The 22624-nt window shown below is 53.4% G+C and overlaps 1 protein-coding gene across 3 annotated transcripts in view; it reads right to left on the bottom strand.

The window, feature by feature from the left end:
* LOC132389460 (NACHT, LRR and PYD domains-containing protein 3-like) overlaps window positions 1–22624 on the bottom strand; it is an 82273-nt gene that overhangs the window by 21744 nt on the left and 37905 nt on the right. For all 3 annotated transcript variants that reach the window (XM_059961982.1, XM_059961984.1, XM_059961983.1), the window contains 3 exons: window positions 17374–17546; window positions 16309–16480; window positions 16175–16225 (listed from right to left, as the gene is read on the bottom strand). In XM_059961982.1, the coding sequence (XP_059817965.1) occupies window positions 16175–16225; window positions 16309–16480; window positions 17374–17546 (396 nt within the window). The remainder of the gene's footprint in view (window positions 1–16174; window positions 16226–16308; window positions 16481–17373; window positions 17547–22624) is intronic.

Here is a 22624-nt window from a genome sequence, read left to right as displayed (position 1 = left end):
TCTCACAGTGTGTCAGGACCCTGACAATGGTGTGTAGGGTCTCACAGTGTGTCAGGACCCTGTCAGGGGTCTGTGGGGTCTCTCCGCGTGTCAGGACCCTAGCCAGGGGTGTGTGGGGTCTCACAGTGTGTCAGGACCCTGTAGGGGTTGCGTGGAGTCTCAAACTGTGTCAGGAACCAGTCAGGACTGTGTGGGGTCTCACAGTGTCTCAGAACTCTGTCAGGGTGTGTGTGGTCTCACAGTGTGTCAGGACCCTGTCAGGGGTGTGTGGGGTCGCACAGTGTGTCAGGACCCTGTCAGGGGTGTGTGGGGTCGCACAGTGTGTCAGGACCCTGCGAGGGGTGTCAGTGGTCTCCTAGTGTGTTAGGACCATGTTAGAGGTGTGTGAGTTCTCCTAGATTGTTAGGACCCTGCGAGGGGTGTTTGGGTTCTCCTAGTTTGTCAGGACACTGTCAGGGTTGTGCGGCGTCTCAGTGTGTCCGGACACTGTCAGGGGTGTCTGGGGTCTCACGGTGTCTCAGAACCCTGTCAGGGGTGTGTGAGGTCTCACTGTCTGTCAGGAACCTGCCACGGGTGTGCGAAGTCTCACAGTGTGGCAGGCCCCTGCCTGGTGTCCGTGGGGCCTCCAAGTGTGTTATGACCCTGTCAGGAGTGTGTGGTGTCTCAGAGTGTGTGGACCCTGTCAGGGGTGTGTGGGGTCTCTCAGTGTGTCAGCCCCCTGTCAGGGGTGTGTGGGGTCTCACAGTGTGTCAGGAACCTGTCAGGAGTGTGTGGGGTCGCACAGTGTGTCAGGACCCTGTCAGGGGTGTGTGGTGTCTCACAGTGTGTCAGCCCCCTGTCAGGGGTGTGTGGGGTCTCACAGCGTGTCAGGAACCTGTCAGGAGTGTGTGGGGTCGCACAGTGTGTCAGGACCCTGTCAGGGGTGTGTGGGGTCTCACAGTGCGTCAGGACACTGCCAAGGGTGTGTGAAGTCTCACAGTGTGGCAGGCCCCTGCCTGGTGTCTGTGGGGCCTCCAAGTGTGCTTATGACCCTGTCAGGAGTGTGTGGTGTCTCAGAGTGTCTGGACCCTGTCAGGGGTGTGTGGGGTCTCTCAGTGTGTCAGGACCCTGTCAGGGGTGTGTGGGGTCTCACAGTGTGTCAGGACCCTGTCAGGGGTGTGTGGGGTCTCACAGTATGTCAGGACCCTGTCAGGGGTGAGTGGGGTCTCACAGTGTGTCAGGATCCTGTCAGGGGTGTGTGGGGTCTCACAGTGTGTCAGGACCCTGTCAGGGGTGTGTGGGGTCTCACAGTGTGTCAGGACCCTGTCAGGGGTGTGTGGGGTCTCACAGTATGTCAGGATCCTGTCAGGGGTGTGTGGGGTCTCCCAGTGTGTCAGGACCCTGTCAGCGGTGTGTGGGGTCTCACAGTGTGTCAGGACCCTGTCAGGGGTGTGTGGGGTCTCACAGTGTGTCAGGACACTGCCAGGGATGTGTGGGGTCTCACAGTGTGTCAGGACGCTGTCAGGGATGTGTGGGGTCTCACAGTGTGTCAGGACACTGCCAGGGGTGTGTGGTGTCTCACAGTGTGTCAGGACCCTGTCAGGGGTGTGTGGGGTCTCACAGTGTGTCAGGACACTGCCAGGGTTGTCTGTGGTCTCACAGTATGTCAGGACCCTGTCAGTTGTACGCGGGGACTCACAGTGTGTCAGGACACTGCCAGGTGTGTGTGGGGACTCAATGTTTGTCAGGTTCCTCCCAGGAGTGTGTGGTGTCTCACAGTGTGTCAGCCACCTATCAGGGGTGTGTTGGGTCTCACAGTGTGTCAGGACCCTGTTTGGGGCCAGTGGTGTCTCACAGTGTGTCTGGACCCTTGTCAGGGTTGTGTGGGGTTTCACAGTGTTTCAGGACCCTGTCGGGGGGCAGTGGCGTGTCACAGTGTGTCAGGACACTTTCACGTGTGTTTGGGGTCGCACAGTGTGTCTGTACCCCGACAAGTGGAAGTGGGGTCTCGCAGTGTGTCAGGAACATGTCAGGGGTGCGTGGGGTCCCACAGTGTGTCAGGACACTTTCCCGTGTGCGTGGGGTCCCACAGTGTGTCAGGACACTTTCCCGTGTGTGTGGGGTCTCACAGTGTGTCAGGCTGCTGACATGGGTATGTCGGGTCTCACAGTGTGTCAGGACCCTGTAAGGGTTGCATGCAGTGTCAAAGTGCATCAGGAACCAGTCAGGGGTGTGTGGGGTCTCACAGTGTGTCAGGACCCTGACAGTGGTGTGTAGGATCTCACAGTGTGTCAGGACCCTGTCAGGGGTCTGTGGGGTCTCTCCGCGTGTCAGGACCCTAGCCAGGGGTGTGTGGGGTCTCACAGTGTGTCAGGACCCTGTAGGGGTTGCGTGGAGTCTCAAACTGTGTCAGGAACCAGTCAGGACTGTGTGGGGTCTCACAGTGTCTCAGAACTCTGTCAGGGTGTGTGGATTCTCACAGTTTGTGAAGAACCTGTCAGGGCTGTGTGGGGACTCAATGTTTGTCAGGTACCTCTCAGGAGAGTGTGGTGTCTCTCAGTGTGTCAGGACCCTGTCAGGGGTGTGTGGGGTCGCACAGTGTGTCAGGACCCTGCGAGGGGTGTCAGTGGTCTCCTAGTGTGTTAGGACCATGTTAGAGGTGTGTGAGTTCTCCTAGATTGTTAGGACCCTGCGAGGGGTGTTTGGGTTCTCCTAGTTTGTCAGGACACTGTCAGGGTTGTGCGGGGTCTCACCGTGTGTCAGGACCCCGTCAGAGGTGTGTGGGTTCACACAATCTGTCGGGAACCTGACAGATGTGTGTGGGGTCTCAATGTCTGGCAGGATCGTCTCAGGTGTGTGTGGTGTCTCACAGTGTGTCAGGACCCTGCCAGGGGTGTGTGGGATCTCAGTGTGTCAGGACCCTGTCAAGGTTGTGCGGGGTCTCACGGTGTGTCAGGCACTGTCAGGGGTGTGCCGGACCTCAGTGAGTCAGGCCCCTGTAAGCGTTGCATGGAGTCTCGAAATGTGTCAGACACTGTCAGGGGTGTGCCGGATCTCAGTGTGTCAGGCCCCTGTAAGCGTTGCATGGAGTCTCGAAATGTGTCAGGAACCAGTCAGGGGTGTCTGGGGTGTCACAGTGTGTCAGGACACTGCCAGGGGTGTGTGGGGTCTCACAGTGTGTCAGGACGCTGTCAGGTGTGTGTGGGGTCTCACAGTGTGTCAGGACCCTGACAATGGTGTGTAGGGTCTCACAGTGTGTCAGGACCCTGTCAGGGGTCTGTGGGGTCTCTCCGCGTGTCAGGACCCTAGCCAGGGGTGTGTGGGGTCTCACAGTGTGTCAGGACCCTGTAGGGGTTGCGTGGAGTCTCAAACTGTGTCAGGAACCAGTCAGGACTGTGTGGGGTCTCACAGTGTCTCAGAACTCTGTCAGGGTGTGTGTGGTCTCACAGTGTGTCAGGACCCTGTCAGGGGTGTGTGGGGTCGCACAGTGTGTCAGGACCCTGTCAGGGGTGTGTGGGGTCGCACAGTGTGTCAGGACCCTGCGAGGGGTGTCAGTGGTCTCCTAGTGTGTTAGGACCATGTTAGAGGTGTGTGAGTTCTCCTAGATTGTTAGGACCCTGCGAGGGGTGTTTGGGTTCTCCTAGTTTGTCAGGACACTGTCAGGGTTGTGCGGGGTCTCACCGTGTGTCGGGACCCCGTCAGAGGTGTGTGGGTTCACACAATCTGTCGGGAACCTGACAGATGTGTGTGGGGTCTCAATGTCTGGCAGGATCGTCTCAGGTGTGTGTGGTGTCTCACAGTGTGTCAGGACCCTGTCAGGGGTGTGTGGGGTCTCACAGTGTGTCAGGACCCTGTCAGGGTTGTGTGGGGTCTTACAGTGTGTCAGGACCCTGTCAGGGGTGTGCCGGATCTCAGTGAGTCAGGCCCCTGTAAGCGTTGCATGGAGTCTCGAAATGTGTCAGACACTGTCAGGGGTGTGCCGGATCTCAGTGAGTCAGGCCCCTGTAAGCGTTGCATGGAGTCTCGAAATGTGTCAGACACTGTCAGGGGTGTGCCGGATCTCAGTGTGTCAGGCCCCTGTAAGCGTTGCATGGAGTCTCGAAATGTGTCAGGAACCAGTCAGGGGTGTCTGGGGTCTCACAGTGTGTCAGAACTCTGTCAGGGGCGTGTGGGGTCGCACAGTGTGTCTGGACACTGTCCGGGGATGTGTGGGGACTCAATGTTTGTCAGATTCCTCTCAGGAGGGTGTCGTGTCTCTCAGTGTGTCAGGACCCTGTCAGTGGTGTGTGAGGTCTCACAGTATGTCAGGACTCTTCGAGGGTTGTGCGTGGTCTCATAGCGTGTTAGGATCCTGTTAGGGGTGTGTTGGGTCTCCTAGTTTGTTAGGACCCTGTCAGGGATGTGTGGGGTCTCACCGTGTCTCAGGACGCTGCCAGGGGTGTGTGGGGTCTCGATGTCTGTCAGGACCCTGGCAGAGGTGTGTGGGGTCTCACAACCTGTCAGGAACATGAATGGGTGTGTGGGGTCTCACAGTGTGTCATGAGCCTGCCAGGGGTCTGTATGGTCTCACAGTGTGTCTGGACCCTTATCAGGGTTGTGTGGGGTTTCACAGTGTGTCAGGACCCTGCCGAGGGACAGTGGCGTGTCACAGTGTGTCAGGACACGTTCCCGTTTGTGTGGGGTCTCACAGTCTTTCGTGAACCTGCCAGGTGTGTGTGGGGTCTCACAGTGTATAAGGTCCCTGTCAGGGGTGTGTGGGGTCTCACAGTGTGTCAGGACCCTGTCAGGGGTGTGTGGAGTCTCACAGTCTGTCGGGAATCTGCCAGCGCTGTCTGGTGTCTCAGCGTGTATGAGGACCCTGTCAGGTGTGTGTGGGATTTCACAGTGTGTCAGGACCCTGTCAGGCGCCGGTGGCTTGTTACAGTGTGTCAGGACAGTTCCAGGTGTGTTTGTGGTTGCACAGTGTGTCAGGACCCCGTCAAGTGTGTGTGGTGTCTCACACTGTGTCAGGACCCTGTCAGGGGTGTGTGGGGTCTCACAGTGTGTCAGGACCCTGTCAGGGGTGTGTGGGGTCTCACAGTGTATCATGACCCTGTCAGAGGTGTGTGGGGTCTCACAGTGTGTCAGGACCCTGTCAGGGGTGTGTGGGGTCACACAGTGTGTCAGGACCCTGTCAGGGGTGTGTGGGGACTCACAGTGTGTCAGGACCCTGTCAGGGGTGTGTGGGGTCACACAATGTATCAGGACCCTGTCAGGGGTGTGTGGGGTCTCACAGTGTGTCAGGACCCTGCCAGTTGTGTGTGGGGAATCAATGTTTCTCAGGTTCCTCTCAGGAGGGTGTTTGTGATCTCACAGTGAGTCAGGACACTTGTCAGGGTTGTGTGGGGTCTCAACATGTGTAAGGACCCTGTCCGGGGTGTGTGGGGTCTCACAGTGTGTCAGGACACTGTCAGGGGTGTCTGGGGTCTCACAGTGTGTCAGGACACTGTCAGGAGTGCCTGGGGTCTCACGGTGTCTGAGATCCCAGTCGGTGGTGTGTGGGGTCTCAAAGTGAGTCAGGACACTTGTCAGGGTTGTGTGGGGTATCGCAGTGTGTTCGGACCCTGTCAGGGGTGTGTGGCGTCTCACAGTCTGTCGGGAACATGCCAGGGGTGTGTGGGGTCTCACAGTGTGTCAGGAACCTGTCGGCTGTGTGTGGGGTCTCACACTGTTTCAGGGCACTTTCAGGGGTGTCTGGGGTCTCACGGTGTCTCAGAACACTGTCAGGGGTGTCTGAGGTCTCAGTGTCTTTCAGGAATCTGCCACGGGTGTGTGAAATCTCACAGTGTGTCAGGACCATGCCAGTGGTGTGTGGTGTCTCACAGTGTGTCAGGACCCTGTCAGGGGTGTGTGAGGTCTCACAGTGTGTCAGGACCATGCCAGTGGTGTGTGGTGTCTCAGTGTTCGTCAGGACCCTCTGAGGAGGGTGTGGTGTCTCTTAGTTTGTCAGGACCCTGTCAGGAGTGTATGGGGTCGCACAGTGTGTCAGCACCTAGTCAAGTGGCTGTAGTGTCTCACAGTGTGTCAGGCCCCTGCCTGGGGTCTGTGGGGCCTCCTAGTGTGTCAGGACACTGTCAGGGGTGTGTGGGGTCTCACAGTGTGTCCGGACACTGTCAGGGGTGTGTGGGGTCTCACCGTGTGTTAGGACCCTGTTAGGGGTGTGTGGCGTCTCACAGTCTGTCGGGAACATGCCAGGGGTGGGTGGGGTCTCACAGTGTGTCCGGGCCCTGTCAGGGGTGTGTGGGGTCTGACAATATTTCAGAACACTTGTCAGGGCTGTGTGGGGTCTCACAGTGTGTCAGGACCCTGTCAGGGGTGTGTGCGGTAACACAGTGGGTCAGGACCCTGTCAGAGGTGTGTGGGGTCTCACAGTGTGTCAGGACACTGTCAGGGGTGTGTGGGGTCTCACAGTGTGTCCGGACACTGTCAGGGGTGTCTGGGGTCTTACGGTGTCTCAGAACCCTGTCAGGGGTGTGTGAGGTCTCACTGTGTGGCAGGCCCCTGCCTGGTGTCTGTGGGGCCTCCAAGTGCGTTATGACCCTGTCAGGTGTGTGTGGTGTTTCAGTGTGTCTGGACCCTGTCAGGGGTGTGTGGGGTCTCTCAATGTGTCAGCCCCCTGTCAGGAGTGTGTGGGGTCTCACAGTGTGTCAGGAACCTGTCAGGAGTTTGTGGGGTCGCACACTGTGTCAGGACCCTGTCAGGGGTGTGTGGTGTCTCACAGTGTGTCAGCCCCCTGTCAGGTGTGTGTGGGGTCGCACAGTGTGTCAGGAACCTGTCAGGGGTGTGTGGGGTCTCACAGTGCGTCAGGACATTGCCAGGGGTGTGTGGGGTCTCACAGTGTGTCACGACCCTGTCAGGGGTGTGTGGTATCTCACAGTGTGTCAGCCCCCTATCAGGGGTGTGTTGGGTCTCACAGTATGTCAGGACCCTGTCAGTTGTACGCGGGGACTCACAGTGTGTCAGGACACTGCCAGGGGTGTGTGGGGACTCAATATTTGTCAGGTTCCTCCCAGGAGTGTGTGGTGTCTCACAGTGTGTCAGCCCCCTATCAGGGGTGTGTGGGGTCTCACAGTGCGTTAGGAACCTGTCTAGTGTGTGTGGCGTCTCACAGACTGTCGGGAACATGCCAGGGGTGTCTGGGGTCTCACAGTGTGTCAGGACACTGTCAGCCGTTTGCGGGGACTCACAGTGCGTCAGGACACTGCCAAGGGTGTGTGGTGTCTCACAGTGTGTTAGGACACTGCCAGGGTTGTCTGGGGTCTCACAGTATGTCAGGACCCTGTCAGTTGTACACGGGGACTCACAGTGTGTCAGGACACTGCCAGGTGTGTGTGGGGACTCAATGTTTGTCAGGTTCCTCCCAGGAGTGTGTGGTGTCTCACAGTGTGTCAGCCCCCTATCAGGGGTGTGTTGGGTCTCACAGTGTGTCAGGACCCTGTTTGGTGCCAGTGGTGTCTCACAGTGTGACAGGACCCTGTCAGGTGTGTGTGGCGTCTCACAGTGTGTCAGGAGTCTAAAATGAGTTTGTGGGGCATCACAGTGTGTCAGGACCCTGTCAGGGGTGTGCGGTGTCTCACAGACTGTCGGGTACATGCCAGGGATGTGTGGGGTCTCACAGTGTGTCAGGACCCTGTCAGACGTGTGTGGGTTCTCACAACCTGTCGGGAACCTGACAGAGGTGTGTGGGGTCTCAATGTCTGGCAGGATCGTCTCAGGGGTGTGTGGTGTCTCACAGTGTGTCAGGACCCTGTCAGGGGTGTGTGGGGTCTCACAGTGCGTCAGGACACTGCCAGGGGTGTGTGGGGTCTCACAGTGTGTCAGGACACTGCCAGGGGTATGTGCCGTCTTACAGACTGTCGGGACCATGAATGGGTGTATGGGGTCTCACAGTGTGTCAGGACCCTGTCAGGGGTGTGTGGTGTCTCACAGTGCGTCAGGACACTGCCAGGGGTATGTGCCGTCTTACAGACTGTCGGGACCATGAATGGGTGTGTGGGGTTTCACTGTGTGTCAGGAGCCTGCCAGGGGTTTATACGGTCTCACAGTGTGTCTGGACCCTTTTCAGGGTTGTGTGGGGTTTCACAGTGTGTCAGGACCCTGTCGGGGGGCAGTGGCGTGTCACAGTGTGTCAGGACACTTTCACGTGTGTTTGGGGTCGCACAGTGTGTCTGTACCCCGACAAGTGGAAGTGGGGTCTCACAGTGTGTCAGGACACTTCCCCGTGTGTTTGCGGTCGCACAGTGTGTCTGTACCCCGACAAGTGGAAATGGGGTCTCACAGTGTGTCAGGAACATGTCAGGGGTGTGTGGGGTCCCACAGTGTGTCAGGACAATGTCCGGGTTGTGTTGGGTCTCACAGTGTGTCAGGACACTTTCCCGTGTGTGCGGGGTCGCACAGTGTGTCTGTACCCCGACAAGTGGAAGTGGGGTCTCACAGTGTGTCAGGAACATGTCAGCGGTGTGTGGGGTCCCACAGTGTGTCAGGACAATGTCCGGGTTGTGTGGGGTCCCACAGTGTGTCAGGACACTTTCCCGTGTGTGCGGGGTCTCACAGTGTGTCAGGCTCCTGACATGGGTATGTCGCGTCTCACAGTGTGTCAGAACCCTGTAAGGGTTGCATGCAGTCTCAAAGTGCGTCAGGAACCAGTCAGGGGTGTGTGGGGTCTCACAGTGAGTCAGAACTCTGTCGGGGCGTGTGGGGTCGCACAGTGTGTCAGGACACTGTCCGGGGATGTGTGGGGACTCAATGTTTGTCAGATTCCTCTCAGGAGGGTGTCGTGTCTCTCAGTGTGTCAGGACCCTGTCAGGGGTGTGTGAGGTCTCACAGTGTGTCAGGACTCTTCGAGGGTTGTGCGTGGTCTCATAGCGTGTTAGGATCCTGTTAGGGGTGTGTTGGGTCTCCTAGTTTGTTAGGACCCTGTCAGGGATGTGTGGGTTCTCACCGTGTCTCAGGACGCTGCCAAGGGTGTGTGGGGTCTCAATGTCTGTCAGGACTCTGGCAGAGGTGTGTGGGGTCTCACAACCTGTCGGGAACATGAATGGGTGTGTGGGGTCTCAGAGTGTGTCATGAGCCTGCCAGGGGTCTGTATGGTCTCACAGTGTGTCTGGACCCTTATCAGGGTTGTGTGGGGTTTCACAGCGTGCCAGGACCCTGCCGAGTGGCAGTGGCGTGTCACAGTGTGTCAGGACACGTTCCCGTGTGTGTGGGGTCTCACACTGTGTCAGGACCCTGTCAGGGGTATGTGGGGTCACACAGTGTACCAGGACCCTGTCAGGGGTGTGTGGGGTCTCACACTGTGTCAGGACCCTGTCAGGAGTGTGTGGGGTCTCACAGTGTGTCAGGACCTTGTCAGGGGTGTGTGGGGTCTCACAGTGTGTCAGGACCATGTCAGGGGTGTGTGGGGTCACACAGAGTGTCAGGACCCTGTCAGGGGTGTGTGTGGTCTCACAGTGTGTCCGGACCGTGACAGGGGTGTGTAGGGTCTCACAGTGTGTCAGGACCGTGTCAGGGGTGTGTGGGGTCTCACAGAGTGTCAGGACCCTGTCAGGGGTGTGTGGGGTCCCACAGTGTGTCAGGACAATGTCCGGGTTGTGTGGGGTCCCACAGTGTGTCAGGACACTTTCCCGTGTGTGCGGGGTCTCACAGTGTGTCAGGCTCCTGACATGGGTATGTCGCGTCTCACAGTGTGTCAGAACCCTGTAAGGGTTGCATGCAGTCTCAAAGTGCGTCAGGAACCAGTCAGGGGTGTGTGGGGTCTCACAGTGAGTCAGAACTCTGTCGGGGCGTGTGGGGTCGCACAGTGTGTCAGGACACTGTCCGGGGATGTGTGGGGACTCAATGTTTGTCAGATTCCTCTCAGGAGGGTGTCGTGTCTCTCAGTGTGTCAGGACCCTGTCAGGGGTGTGTGAGGTCTCACAGTGTGTCAGGACTCTTCGAGGGTTGTGCGTGGTCTCATAGCGTGTTAGGATCCTGTTAGGGGTGTGTTGGGTCTCCTAGTTTGTTAGGACCCTGTCAGGGATGTGTGGGTTCTCACCGTGTCTCAGGACGCTGCCAAGGGTGTGTGGGGTCTCAATGTCTGTCAGGACTCTGGCAGAGGTGTGTGGGGTCTCACAACCTGTCGGGAACATGAATGGGTGTGTGGGGTCTCAGAGTGTGTCATGAGCCTGCCAGGGGTCTGTATGGTCTCACAGTGTGTCTGGACCCTTATCAGGGTTGTGTGGGGTTTCACAGCGTGCCAGGACCCTGCCGAGTGGCAGTGGCGTGTCACAGTGTGTCAGGACACGTTCCCGTGTGTGTGGGGTCTCACACTGTGTCAGGACCCTGTCAGGGGTATGTGGGGTCACACAGTGTACCAGGACCCTGTCAGGGGTGTGTGGGGTCTCACACTGTGTCAGGACCCTGTCAGGAGTGTGTGGGGTCTCACAGTGTGTCAGGACCTTGTCAGGGGTGTGTGGGGTCTCACAGTGTGTCAGGACCATGTCAGGGGTGTGTGGGGTCACACAGAGTGTCAGGACCCTGTCAGGGGTGTGTGTGGTCTCACAGTGTGTCCGGACCGTGACAGGGGTGTGTAGGGTCTCACAGTGTGTCAGGACCGTGTCAGGGGTGTGTGGGGTCTCACAGAGTGTCAGGACCCTGTCAGGGGTGTGTGGGGTCTCACAGTGTATCAGGACCCTGTCAGGGGTGTGTGGGGTCTCACAGTGTGTCAGGACCTTGTCAGGGGTGTGTGGGGTCTCACAGTGTGTCAGGACACTGTCAGGGATGTGTGGGGTCTCACAGTGTGTCAGGACCCTGTCAGTGGTGTGTGGGGTCACACAGTGTGTCAGGACCCTGCCTGTTGTGTGTGGGGACTCAATGTTTGTCAGGTTCCTCTCAGGAGGGTGTTTGTGATCTCACAGTGAGTCAGGACACTTGTCAGGGTTGTGTGGGGTCTCAACATGTGTTACGACACTGTCAGGGGTGTGAGGGGTCTCACAGTGTGTCAGGACACTGTCAGTGGTATGTGGGGTCTCACAGTGTGTCAGGACACTGTCAGGAGTGTCTGGGGTCTCTGAGATCCCAGTCGGTGGTGTGTGGGGTCTCACAGTGAGTCAGGACTCTTGTCAGGGTTGTGTGGGGCATCGCAGTGTGTTCGGACCCTGTCAGGGGTGTGTGGCGTCTCACAGTCTGTCGGGAACATGCCAGGGGTGTGTGGGGTCTCACAGTGTGTCAGGAACCTGTCGGCTGTGTGTGGGGTCTCACACTGTTTCAGGGCACTTTCAGGGGTGTCTGGGGTCTCACGGTGTCTCAGAACACTGTCAGGGGTGTCTGAGGTCTCACTGTCTTTCAGGAATCTGCCACGGGTGTGTGGGGTCTCACAGTGTGTCAGGACCCTGTCAGGGGTGTGTGAGGTCTCACAGTGTGTCAGGACCATGCCAGTGGTGTGTGGTGTCTCAGTGTTCGTCAGGACCCTCTGAGGAGGGTGTGGTGTCTCTTAGTTTGTCAGGACCCTGTCAGGAATGTATGGGGTTGCACAGTGTGTCAGCACCTAGTCAAGTGGCTGTAGTGTCTCACCGTGTGTCAGGCCCCTGCCTGGGGTCTGTGGGGCCTCCTAGTGTGTTAGGACCCTATCAGGAGTGTGTGGGGTCTCAGTGTGTCAGGACACTTGTCAGGGTTGTGTGGGGTCTCACCGTGTGTTAGGACCCTGTTAGGGGTGTGTGGGGTCTGACAATATTTCAGAACACTTGTCAGGGCTGTGTGGGGTATCGCAGTGTGTTAGGACCCTGTCAGGGGTCAGTGGCATGTCACAGTGCGTCAGGACAATTTCAGGTGTGTTTGGGGTTGCACAGTGTGTCATGAAACCATCAAGTGGATGTTGTGTCTTACCGTGTGTCAGGACCCTGCCACGGGTATGTGGGGTCTCACAGTGTGTCAGACTCTGTCAGGGGTGTGTGGGGTCTCACAGTCTGTCAGGACCCTGCCACGGGTATGTGGGGTCTCACAGTGTGTCAGGACCCTGTCAGGAGTGTGTGGGGTCGCACAGTGTGTCAGGATCCTGTCAGGGGTGTGTGGTGTCTCACAGTGTGTCAGGACCCTGTCAGGGGTGTGTGGGATCTCACAGTGTGTCAGGACCCTGTCAGGGGTGTGTGGGGTCTCACAGTGTGTCAGCCCCCTGTCAGGTGTGTGTGGGGTCTCACAGTGTTTCAGGAACCTGTCAGGAGCGTGTGGGTTCGCACAGTGTGTCAGGACCCTGTCAGGGGTGTGTGGGGTCTCACAGTGTGTCAGGACCCTGTCAGGGGTGTGTGGGGTCTCACAGTGCGTCAGGACACTGCCAGGGGTGTGGGGTCTCAGGTTCCTGACAAACATTATCAGGGTCGGGTGGGGTAGCACAGCGTGTCGGAACCCTGTCAGGGGTGTGTGGTGTCTGTCAGTGTGTCAGGATCCTGTCAGGGGTGTGTGGGGTCTCACAGTGTGTCAGGACCCTGTCAGGAGTGTGTGGGGTCGCACAGTGTGTCAGGATCCTGTCAGGGGTGTGTGGTGTCTCACAGTGTGTCAGCCCCCTGTCAGGGGTGTGTGGGGTCTCACAGTGTTTCAGGAACCTGTCAGGAGCGTGAGGGTTCGCACAGTGTGTCAGGACCCTGCCAGGGGTGTGGGGTCTCATGCTCCTGACAAACATTATCAGGGTCGGGTGGGGTAGCACAGTGTGTCGGGACCCTGTCAGGGGTGTGTGGTGTCTGCAAGTGTGTCAGGATCCTCTCAGGGGTGTGTGGGGTCTCACAGTGTGTTAGGAACCTGTCAGGTGTGTGTGGCATCTCACAGACTGTCAGGAACATGCCAGGGGTGTCTGGGGTCTCACAGTGTGTCTGTACTCTGCGAGGTGTGTGTGGGGTCTCACAGTGTGTCAGGACACTGCCAGGGGTGTCTGGGGTCTCACAGTATGTCAGGACCCTGTCAGTTGTACGCGGGGACTCACAGTGTGTCAGGACACTGCCAGGGGTGTGTGGGGACTCAATGTTTGTCAGATTCCTCCCAGGAGTGTGTGGTGTCTCACAGTGTGTCAGCCCCCTATCAGGGGTGTGTTGGGTCTCACAGTGTGTCAGGACCCTGTTTGGTGCCAGTGGTGTCTCACAGTGTGACAGGACCCTGTCAGGTGTGTGTGGCGTCTCACAGTGTGTCAGGAGTCTAAAATGAGTTTGTGGGGCATCACAGTGTGTCTGGACCCTGTCAGGGTTGTGTGGGGTTTCACAGTGTGTCAGGACGCTGTCGGGGGGCAGTGGCGTGTCACAGTGTGTCATGACACTTTCACGTGTGTTTGCGGTCGCACAGTGTGTCTGTACCCCGACAAGTGGAAGTGGGGTCTCACAGTATGTCAGGAACATGTCAGGCATGTGTGGGGTCCCACAGTGTGTCAGGACGCTGTCCGGGTTGTGTTGGGTCTCACAGTGTGTCAGGCTCCTGACATGGGTATGTCGGGTCTCACAGTGTGTCAGGACCCTGTAAGGGTTGCATGCAGTCTCAAAGTGCGTCAGGAACCAGTCAGGGGTGTGTGGGGTCTCACAGTGTGTCAGGACCCTATCAGGGGATTGGGGGGTCTCACAGTGTGACAGGAGCCTGTCAGGAGTGTGTGGGGTCTCATAGTTTGTCAGGACCCTGACAGTGGTGTGTAGGGTCTCACAGTGTGTCAGGACCCTAGCCAGGGGTGTGTGGGGTCTCACAGTGTGTCAGGACCCTGTAGCGGTTGCGTGGAGTCTCAAACTGTGTCAAGAACCAGTCAGGACTGTGTGGGGTCTCACAGTGTCTCAGAACTCTGTCAGGGTGTGTGGAGTCTCACAGTGTGTCAGGACGCTGTCCGGGTTGTGTTGGGTCTCACAGTGTGTCAGGACGCTTTCCCGTGTGTGTGGGGTCTCACATTGTGTCAGGCTGCTGACATGGGTATGTCGGGTCTCACAGTGTGTCAGGACCCTGTAAGGGTTGCATGCAGTGTCGAAGTGCATCAGGAACCAGTCAGGGGTGTGTGGGGTCTCACAGTGTGTCAGGACCCTGACAGTGGTGTGTAGGGTCTCACAGTGTGTCAGGACCCTGTCAGGGGTCTGTGGGGTCTCTCCGCGTGTCAGGACCCTAGCCAGGGGTGTGTGGGGTCTCACAGTTTGTCAGGACCCTGTAGGGGTTGCGTGGAGTCTCAAACTGTGTCAGGAACCAGTCAGGACTGTGTGGGGTCTCACAGTGTCTCAGAACTCTGTCAGGGTGTGTGGAGTCTCACAGTTTGTGAGGAACCTGTCAGGGCTGTGTGGGGACTCAATGCTTGTCAGGTACCTCTCAGGAGAGTGTGGTGTCTCTCAGTGTGTCAGGACCCTGTCAGGGGTGTGTGGGGTCGCACAGTGTGTCAGGACCCTGCGAGGGTGTCAGTGGTCTCATAGTGTGTTAGGACCCTGTTAGAGGTGTGTGAGTTCTCCTAGATTGTTAGGACCCTGCGAGGGGTGTTTGGGTTCTCCTAGTTTGTCAGGACACTATCAGGGTTGTGTGGGATCTCACCGTGTGTCAGGTCCCCGTCAGAGGTGTGTGGGTTCACACAATCTGTCGGGAACCTGACAGATGTGTGTGGGGTCTCAATGTCTGGCAGGATCGTCTCAGGTGTGTGTGGTGTCTCACAGTGTGTCAGGACCCTGTCAGGGTTGTGCGTGGTCTCATAGCGTGTTAGGATCCTGTCAGGGGTGTGTTGGGTCTCCTAGTTTGTTAGGACCCTGTCAGGGATGTGTGGGGTCTCACCGTGTCTCAGGACGCTGCCAAGGGTGTGTGGGGTCTCAATGTCTGTCAGGACCCTGGCAGAGGTGTGTGGGGTCTCACAACCTGTCGGGAACATGAATGGGTGTGTGGGGTCTCACAGTGTGTCATGAGCCTGCCAGGGGTCTGTATGGTCTCACAGTGTGTCTGGACCCTTATCAGGGTTGTGTGGGGTTTCACAGTGTGTCAGGACCCTGTCGAGGGGCAGTGGCGTGTCACAGTGTGTCAGGACACGTTCCCGTGTGTGTGGAGTCTCACAGACTGTCGGGAACATGCCATGGGTGTGTAGGGTCTCACCGTGTGTCAGCACCCTGTCAGACATGTGTGGAGTCTCACAATCTTTCGGGAATGTGGGTTGTGGCATAGTTTCTTTATATTTCTGTTCAAGGGCTTTTTGTATTCATTTAGAACATGGGCTACTGTGGGAGTAATACATTTTTACCATATCTGTCTCTCCTACGCTCTCCTCTGTTAAATGTGCAGTTGGGTGATCCAACTCAGTCTGCGATGATGAAGCCATACAATCTCTTGAGCCCTGACTCGGGCTCTATTTTCACCCACACAATTTGCTTACGGATGCAGTGAGTTTCTTATCCAGACAGTCACAATTTAATTAATTGCAATATTATTTACAGATATTTTCAGTCCTTTCCACATCTTTGCCGCGATCCCACAACCCTTGGTTTCTCCGTCCTGATTCCCATCTCTCACCCTTCCTCAGTGTCATTCACACAACACATCAATTTCAGCTTCTGTGGACTGAGCTGAGGATTTTGTCCCCATCACATCCTCAGTCACACTGTCTCCTGATGGAAATCCCAGGATTATTGAGTGGGAAATTAAACTGGATAACTTTAGCAGTGTTTGAAGTAAGGGGCTGCAGATGTGAATATAGTTGATTTCATATGCTGCTTTGGGGTTGAATAGACGAGTTGGGGTTTTACCTGCTTTTCTCATTAAATTATCATTGTTATTCTGTGACGAGAACTTCAATGGACATCCGGTTCTAAAACTGATGTCCTGCAGGATATGAGGGAATTTAGAAAAGTGATTTAGGATGAGGGCTGTACTGAGGGTTGGGTGGATGCAGGGAAATGATTTCACCTTTCAGAGTAAGACGTTTCCCACAGAATCTTACCCTCTTCTCCAGTCTGACCCCGCTGGAGGAATCTGTAGTTGCGGGATCCAGAGAGCAGTGATCCCTTTCAGCAAAGCCTCCATCTCTCTGCGTTGTTCCTCATAAAGTCCTATGAAAACAAACACTCCCTCCAGCAAGCATTTTTCCCCGCGTCTCACTGTACGCTGTAGAACATTTACTTGATCAAATCCCAATGGCTCAACAACAACATGGCCCTACATAATATCAACCTTTGATGGAAACAACGTTTTCTTCACTTACCTTTCAGTTCCCTGGGAATCTCCAGTACGGGTCGATGAACCGGAACACAACCTGTTCAGATTTAAACAATTTAAGGAATTGAAATTATGGTATGTTTGATTCCAAAATTAAGTCAATTTCTGATACTTTCTCACCATGTTCCTGTATTTCTTTTAGTATTTTGTCCAACTTTGGGACATCAATCCGCATTTTCACAAAGGTTTCCCACATCATCCTCCGGGCGCGGGAGCCTTTCTCCATCACCAGGCTCAGGAGGAGTTTAGAACTGTCTGCCCGCTCTCCCTTATCAGCGAGATCAGAGATTTTCTGTGAAGAGTAACAGTGAATTTACTGGGGACTGACAGATTCACACAGAGAATGCGATTTAAATGATGTGCTCTGTAACGGGATCACACTGAGCAGTCACCCGGACGGGTGCTGATCCTGTCGGGACATGGACTGTACATTCTGAGTGCAGAGCACACGGAGTGACATTCACCGTTAACCTGGTCCACCAGTCAATGTGATCCTGGCTGGTCTGTGACCGCTTCATTGACGTGGCTCCAAATCCATAAATATTTCCTCATCGGATTTGACGGTGTAAACAGAAATCAGATAATAACGATCACAGATGTAGACAGAAAACAGGAGGGCTTTTATAACAGAGTGAGCAGTCACAGAGAAGTTGCAAAAGAGATGATGTGATTCATCTCCTCAGTCCGCCAGTGTCCAACATGACAGCGGATTTCCGGCTGACACCTGATGCCTTTCCTTTGCCTTTTCCAGTGGAGGTTTATTCAGTGATTACACATTACAACATGGCAGTATTCCCCGATCCACACTGTTTGCAATTACAGATCGTAACAGAATCATCTCCACCCAGAACAGAACACACTCGAGCTCCTGAGGCATCCAGTAATAATGTCCCGCTTCTCACTGCCGTCATACTGCACGGTTATTTCAAAATGAGATTCCTACCATATTTCCATTTAAACTCCTTTATTTCCTACAATTGTTTCCTGTTCCCCTCGATCTGAGCATTGAGCCGCCAGTGGAGTGTTTTCACCTCTTTCAATCATTCCTTCAGATTCATAGTTTTAAGAATTATATTTATTTATTTCTGATTTGTTTTTATGCTCTATTATCCGATGAGTGAGAGACCCGACACCCATCAGTCCTGTGATGTGTGAAAATTCAAACCCATTCTCCCTACCACTCACCCGATGTTCCTCTCCGCTGAACTGATTCTTGGCCGTTAACGCCCGGCTCACTCCGTGCACCCCTCCTTCCATCGCCTGCTCCAGCCTGTCCCGGTAGAAGTCCGTCAACTGCAGCAGCTGGAAATCGTTCCAGCTTGCCAGGAGCTCGGTGATAACTGAGCTCGGACCTGTGACTGACAATGGGGAAAATTAAAGAAATTACTGACCACATATTGGGCAGCAACTTTATCCTTTAAAGATGGTGCTCCAGGTCCCAAAACACAGTCCGAAATATATATACCCTTCTGTTTATTGAAAACTGACTGTTTATTTCTGAGGATATAGTAACCCATCACCAGCACTCTCCTGGTACTGCCCATCACCACCGTTTTGCTCTGGCTTACTGTCTGCCTGCTTGGTCAATCCTTCCTCAGCAAATCTCTGTGATTTCTCACAAAATGCAGGAGCTACTCAGCAGGTCAGGCAGCATCTATGGAGGAGAATAAACAATAAGCGTATCGAGGCAAGGCCCTTCATCAGACTGGAAATGAGGGAACAGGAATACTAGATATTATCACATTACTTTCTATTCCTTGTGATCCTGATCTGAAACATTCTGTTTATTCCCCTCCATGGATGCTGCCTGTCCTGCCGAATACCACCAATATTCTCTGTGTCATTGTGTTGCTCAAAACTTGCAGCATCTGCAGAATGTCTTGTCTGAAGCACCTCTCTGTTTTAATGTCCGTCTCAGTTTGCAAGACAAGCAAAAAGCAGACAGTAATTGCACCCCTTCCACATGTGACTCTTCCCCAGAGATGTTAATTCTCTCTCTCTTCTCTCTTCTCAGTCCCCTCACAAATATTTAGTGAATTACCAATATTGCATTAAACTCGGACACAGAGTCAAGGCAATATTTATAAATTTGCAGACATAACCGTGTCCTTTCCCAATGTTGACGTCTCTGGAACTCCTCCTCTGCCTGCCTGTCCAGGTGTAATTAGATTTTGCTGCTCTGCTACAAACAAAATTAACAGGAGGGTCAGTGTCGCTCGGGGGTCATTAGTGGTTAACCCAAATGCAAGACACAGTCACTGTGGCACTAGGAAAAGGACTAGTTGTGTCAAGAAAGCAAGGGAAGTGGGGACGAAACGACGCTGGACATCAACACAGGCGCAGGACAAGACCAGGATTGAGGGCCTGGGCTAAGACATGGACTAGAGGCACAGGACCCGGGCGTGGGTTAGGAACAAGCGGCCTGGAGGAGGAACACAGTACTCTGGAACAGAGCCTGGACAAGGACCCAGAACCTGAGTGTTGGTTGGAACTAGTAACCTGGGTCTTGACTCAGAGCAAGAACAAGTGTCCAGACTAGGACAGGGTGTGGCTATAGGTCGTGGCGTGTCTACAGGACAGGACGAGAACAGGAAGCCTTGACTAGGTTTTGCGGAAACTGGAAACACAGAACCTTCTCTTGGACAGCATGCAGCTTCAGAAGGAAGAGAAGGGAACAGTCCTGCTATTCATGTAGCCTGCCCAAAGTGAGAATCAGCTGCCTCAATTGTTACACCCCAATAGAACAAGTGAAAATTGTAATAAGGATCGATGGACCGGACCGTGAACCGGAATGCGGACTTCAGGGACCGGACCACAACAGTCAGACATTAATTGAGGTGTAAAGGAGAACATGTTTTGTTTTTAAACTGAGGAAAGCACTTCCAATCATCTTGGAACTACCACTGACACGGCCGGATCCACCTGCGCCCATCCACACACACTCACACAATACTTTCAGCTTTCTCCATGGATTGTACACTGTGCCGGGATTCTCCGGGGTACCCTCGTTATACTGCTGGCAATTCCCTTTTATGAACCAATCTTGTGTCTTGGACCAGCAATAACGTGTCAACAGAATATCAAGGCAGGTTGAGCAGACTGTGCCCACCTATTTGGTCCTCCTACCACTGGTGGCACTATGGTGAGTAATGGACAACAGTTATAGCAGTGTGGGTTGAAACATTTCTGCTGACCATCGGGACATCTATTCCTCTCCTATCTGAATTATACAGATTTCTCAGTCACACCTGATTCCCACTGTCTCCTTTAAGTTTAACATCCCCTGGTATTGACCCTATGGAAATATATCGTTTGACAGAACTGAAATATCTAATACCAGAGGGTATTTGGTTAGGGTGAGTTGCAGTAGAATCAAAGAGCATGTGGGTATTTTATCAAAGAGCGGTGGGTGCCTGGAATGTATTGCTTCAGTGGGGGACGAAACAAATATGATGGGCGTGTTTAAACTTCTCCCAGATTAACACAAAATGTAAGGTTCTGGTCAATAATGTAAAAGAGGATATCAGAATTTACCCTTCCCGCCTCTCCAAATAGATAAAGAGTAAAATAGAGAATGGATATTGAACCACTGGAGAATAAATTTGCTGAACTACCAATAGGGGATAAAGAAATGGCGGACAAACTCAATGAATAATTTCAGTCAGGAATAGCAGACAAGCTCATTAGTATTTTCAGTTGCTGCTCCGGTGGTATGCCAGATAGTTAAGAGTGTAATGGGGCAGAAGGGAGTGTGATTGCTATTACGGAGGAGAAGCTGCTTTCAAGGCTGAAGTGAGATAATGCACATTGACTGGATGACACAGTATATCAGGAGTCTGCCTGGGGTGTGTGGGGATTCCCAGTGTGTTTGGACCAGGAGTGGAGGGCTCAGCAGAATCAACAACACTATCTCATTTACCATCGCATTGGAGAGGGATAGGAACAGCAAGTTAGGAAAGGTAAAATTGGAGTAATAGGAAATATGAGACGATCAGGCAGGAACTTAGAAGCATAAATTCGGACAGAAGTTCTCAGGGAAATGTACGGCAGAAATGTGGCAAATATTCACAGGTTATTTGCCTGGAGTTCTGAATACTTACGTTCCAAGGAAACAGGGAAATGATAGTCGGGTACAAGAACCACGGTGAACAATACCAGGTATACATCCATTCACGAAGAAGAGCTTACAAAAGTTTCCAAAACTCGCCAATGATAGAGATCTTGAACATGATAAGGCTAGCAGGAAGCAGCTTAAGAATGAAATTAGAAGAGCCAGAAGGGTCCATGAGAAGGCCTTGGAGGACAGCATTAAGGAAAACCCCAAGGCATTCTACAAATATGTGAAGAGCAAGAGGGTAAGACATGACAGAATAGAACCAAACAAGTGTGACAGTGGAAAAGTGTGTATAGAACCGGAGGAGATAGCAGAGGTACTTAATGAACATTTTGCTTCAGAATTCACTACAGAAAAGGATGCTGGCGATCATAGGGATCACTTGCAGTGGACTGAAAAGTTTAGCATACAGATATGAGGAACGAGGATGTGCTGAAGCTTCTGGAAAGCACCAAGTTGGATAAGTCACCAGGACCGGACGGGATGACACAAGGCTTCTGTGGGAGGCAAGGGAGGAGATTGCTGAACCTCTGGCGATGATCCTTCCATCATCAATGAAAATATGAGAGGTTCTGTAGGATTGTAAGATTGTGGATGCAATTCCCTTGTTTAAGAAAGGGCGTAGGGATAGCTCAGGAAATTATAGACCAGTGAGTCTTACTTCAGTGGTTGAGAAGTTGCTGGAAAAAAATCCTGAGGCGGGATTTATGAACCTTTGGAGAGGCTTAATATGATTAGGAATATTCAGCACTACTCTGACAAAGGCAGGTCATTCCTTACGAGCCTGATTGAATTTTTTGAGGATGTGACCAAACACATTGATAAAGGTAGAGCCATAGATATAGTGTATATGTATTTTAGCAAGGTATTTGATAAGGTGCCCCATGCAAGGCTGATTGAGAAAGTAAGGAGGCATGGGATCCGAGGGGGCATTGCTTTGTGGATCCCAAATTGGCATGCCGGCAGTAGGCAAAGTATGGCTGTAAATGGGTAATATACTGCATGGTGGTCAAGTGACTAGCAGTGAGCCTCTGGGATATGTTCTGGGGCCCCTACTCTTTGTGATTGTTATAAATGACCTGGATGAGGAAGTGCAAGGAAGGATTAGTAAATTTGCTGATGACACAAAAGTTGGGGGTATTGTGGATAGTGTGGAGGGCTGTCAGAGGTCAGAGCGGGACATCAATAGGATGCAAAACTGAGCTGAGAAGTGGCAGAAGGAGTTCAAACCAGATAAGTGACAGGTGGTTCATTTTGGTCGGTCAAATATGATGGCGGAATATTATATTAATGGTAGGAGTATTGCTAGTGTGGAGAATCAGAGGGATCTTGGGGTCCAAGTCCATAGGATGCTCAAAGCAGGTGCGCAGGGTGAATACGTTATTAAGAAGGCCTTGGTACGTTGGCCTTCATCAATCATGGGATTGTGTTTAGTAGCTGAGAGGTAATATTTTAGCTCTGTTGAACACCTGTCAAATGCCACTTGGAGTACTGTGCTCAGTTCTTGTCCCCTCACTACAGGAAGGATGCGGAAACCATCGAAAGAATTCAGAGGAGATTTACAAGGATGTTGCCTGGATTGGGGAGCATGCCTTTTAAGAATAAATTGAGTGAACTCGGCCTTTTCTCTTTGGAGAGACGGAGGATGAGAGGTGACGTGATAGAGGTGTCCAAGATGATGAAAAGATTCCAGGAATGAACGGGTTATCATATGAGGATCCTGTGGATAGTCAGAGCTTCCCCCCACCCCACCCACAGGGCTGAAATAGCTACCACAAGAGGGCACTGTATTAAGGTGTTTGGAAGTAGGTGCAAAGGAGATATCAGGTGTAAGTAATATTTTTTTTAACGTAGAGAGAGGCGAGTACATGGAATGGGCTGCCGGCAGCGGTGGTGGAGGCTGATACAATAGGGCCTTCTAGGAGATTTCTGGATAGGTACATGGATCTTAAAAAATTAGAGGGCTACGTGTAACACTAGGTAATTTCTAAAGATTGGACATGTTCGACGCAGATTTGTGGGCCACAGAGCCTTTATTGTGCCTCTGTAGAGTTTCTACGTTTCTATCAACTGACGTCCAGAAACATCGACTGTACTTTTGTCCACAAATGTTGCCTGTTCTGCTGAGTTCATCCAGCATTTTGTGTGCGTTGTACAGATTTCCAACTCCTTCAGATTTCCTATTGTGTGTGAGCAGAAGCAACAGCTGGATTCGTGAAAAATACATTATAGCATTTTCAGGATGCAATGAGACATTCTTTCAATTGTAACTTGCATCCAGAACTCAGCACATGATTATGGTGCAAAAAATCAATTCCCAGG

The sequence above is a fragment of the Hypanus sabinus genome, unplaced genomic scaffold (assembly GCF_030144855.1).
Source record: "Hypanus sabinus isolate sHypSab1 unplaced genomic scaffold, sHypSab1.hap1 scaffold_578, whole genome shotgun sequence".
Taxonomy (NCBI): domain Eukaryota; kingdom Metazoa; phylum Chordata; class Chondrichthyes; order Myliobatiformes; family Dasyatidae; genus Hypanus; species Hypanus sabinus.
This window is presented reverse-complemented; position numbering and strand designations above follow the sequence as displayed.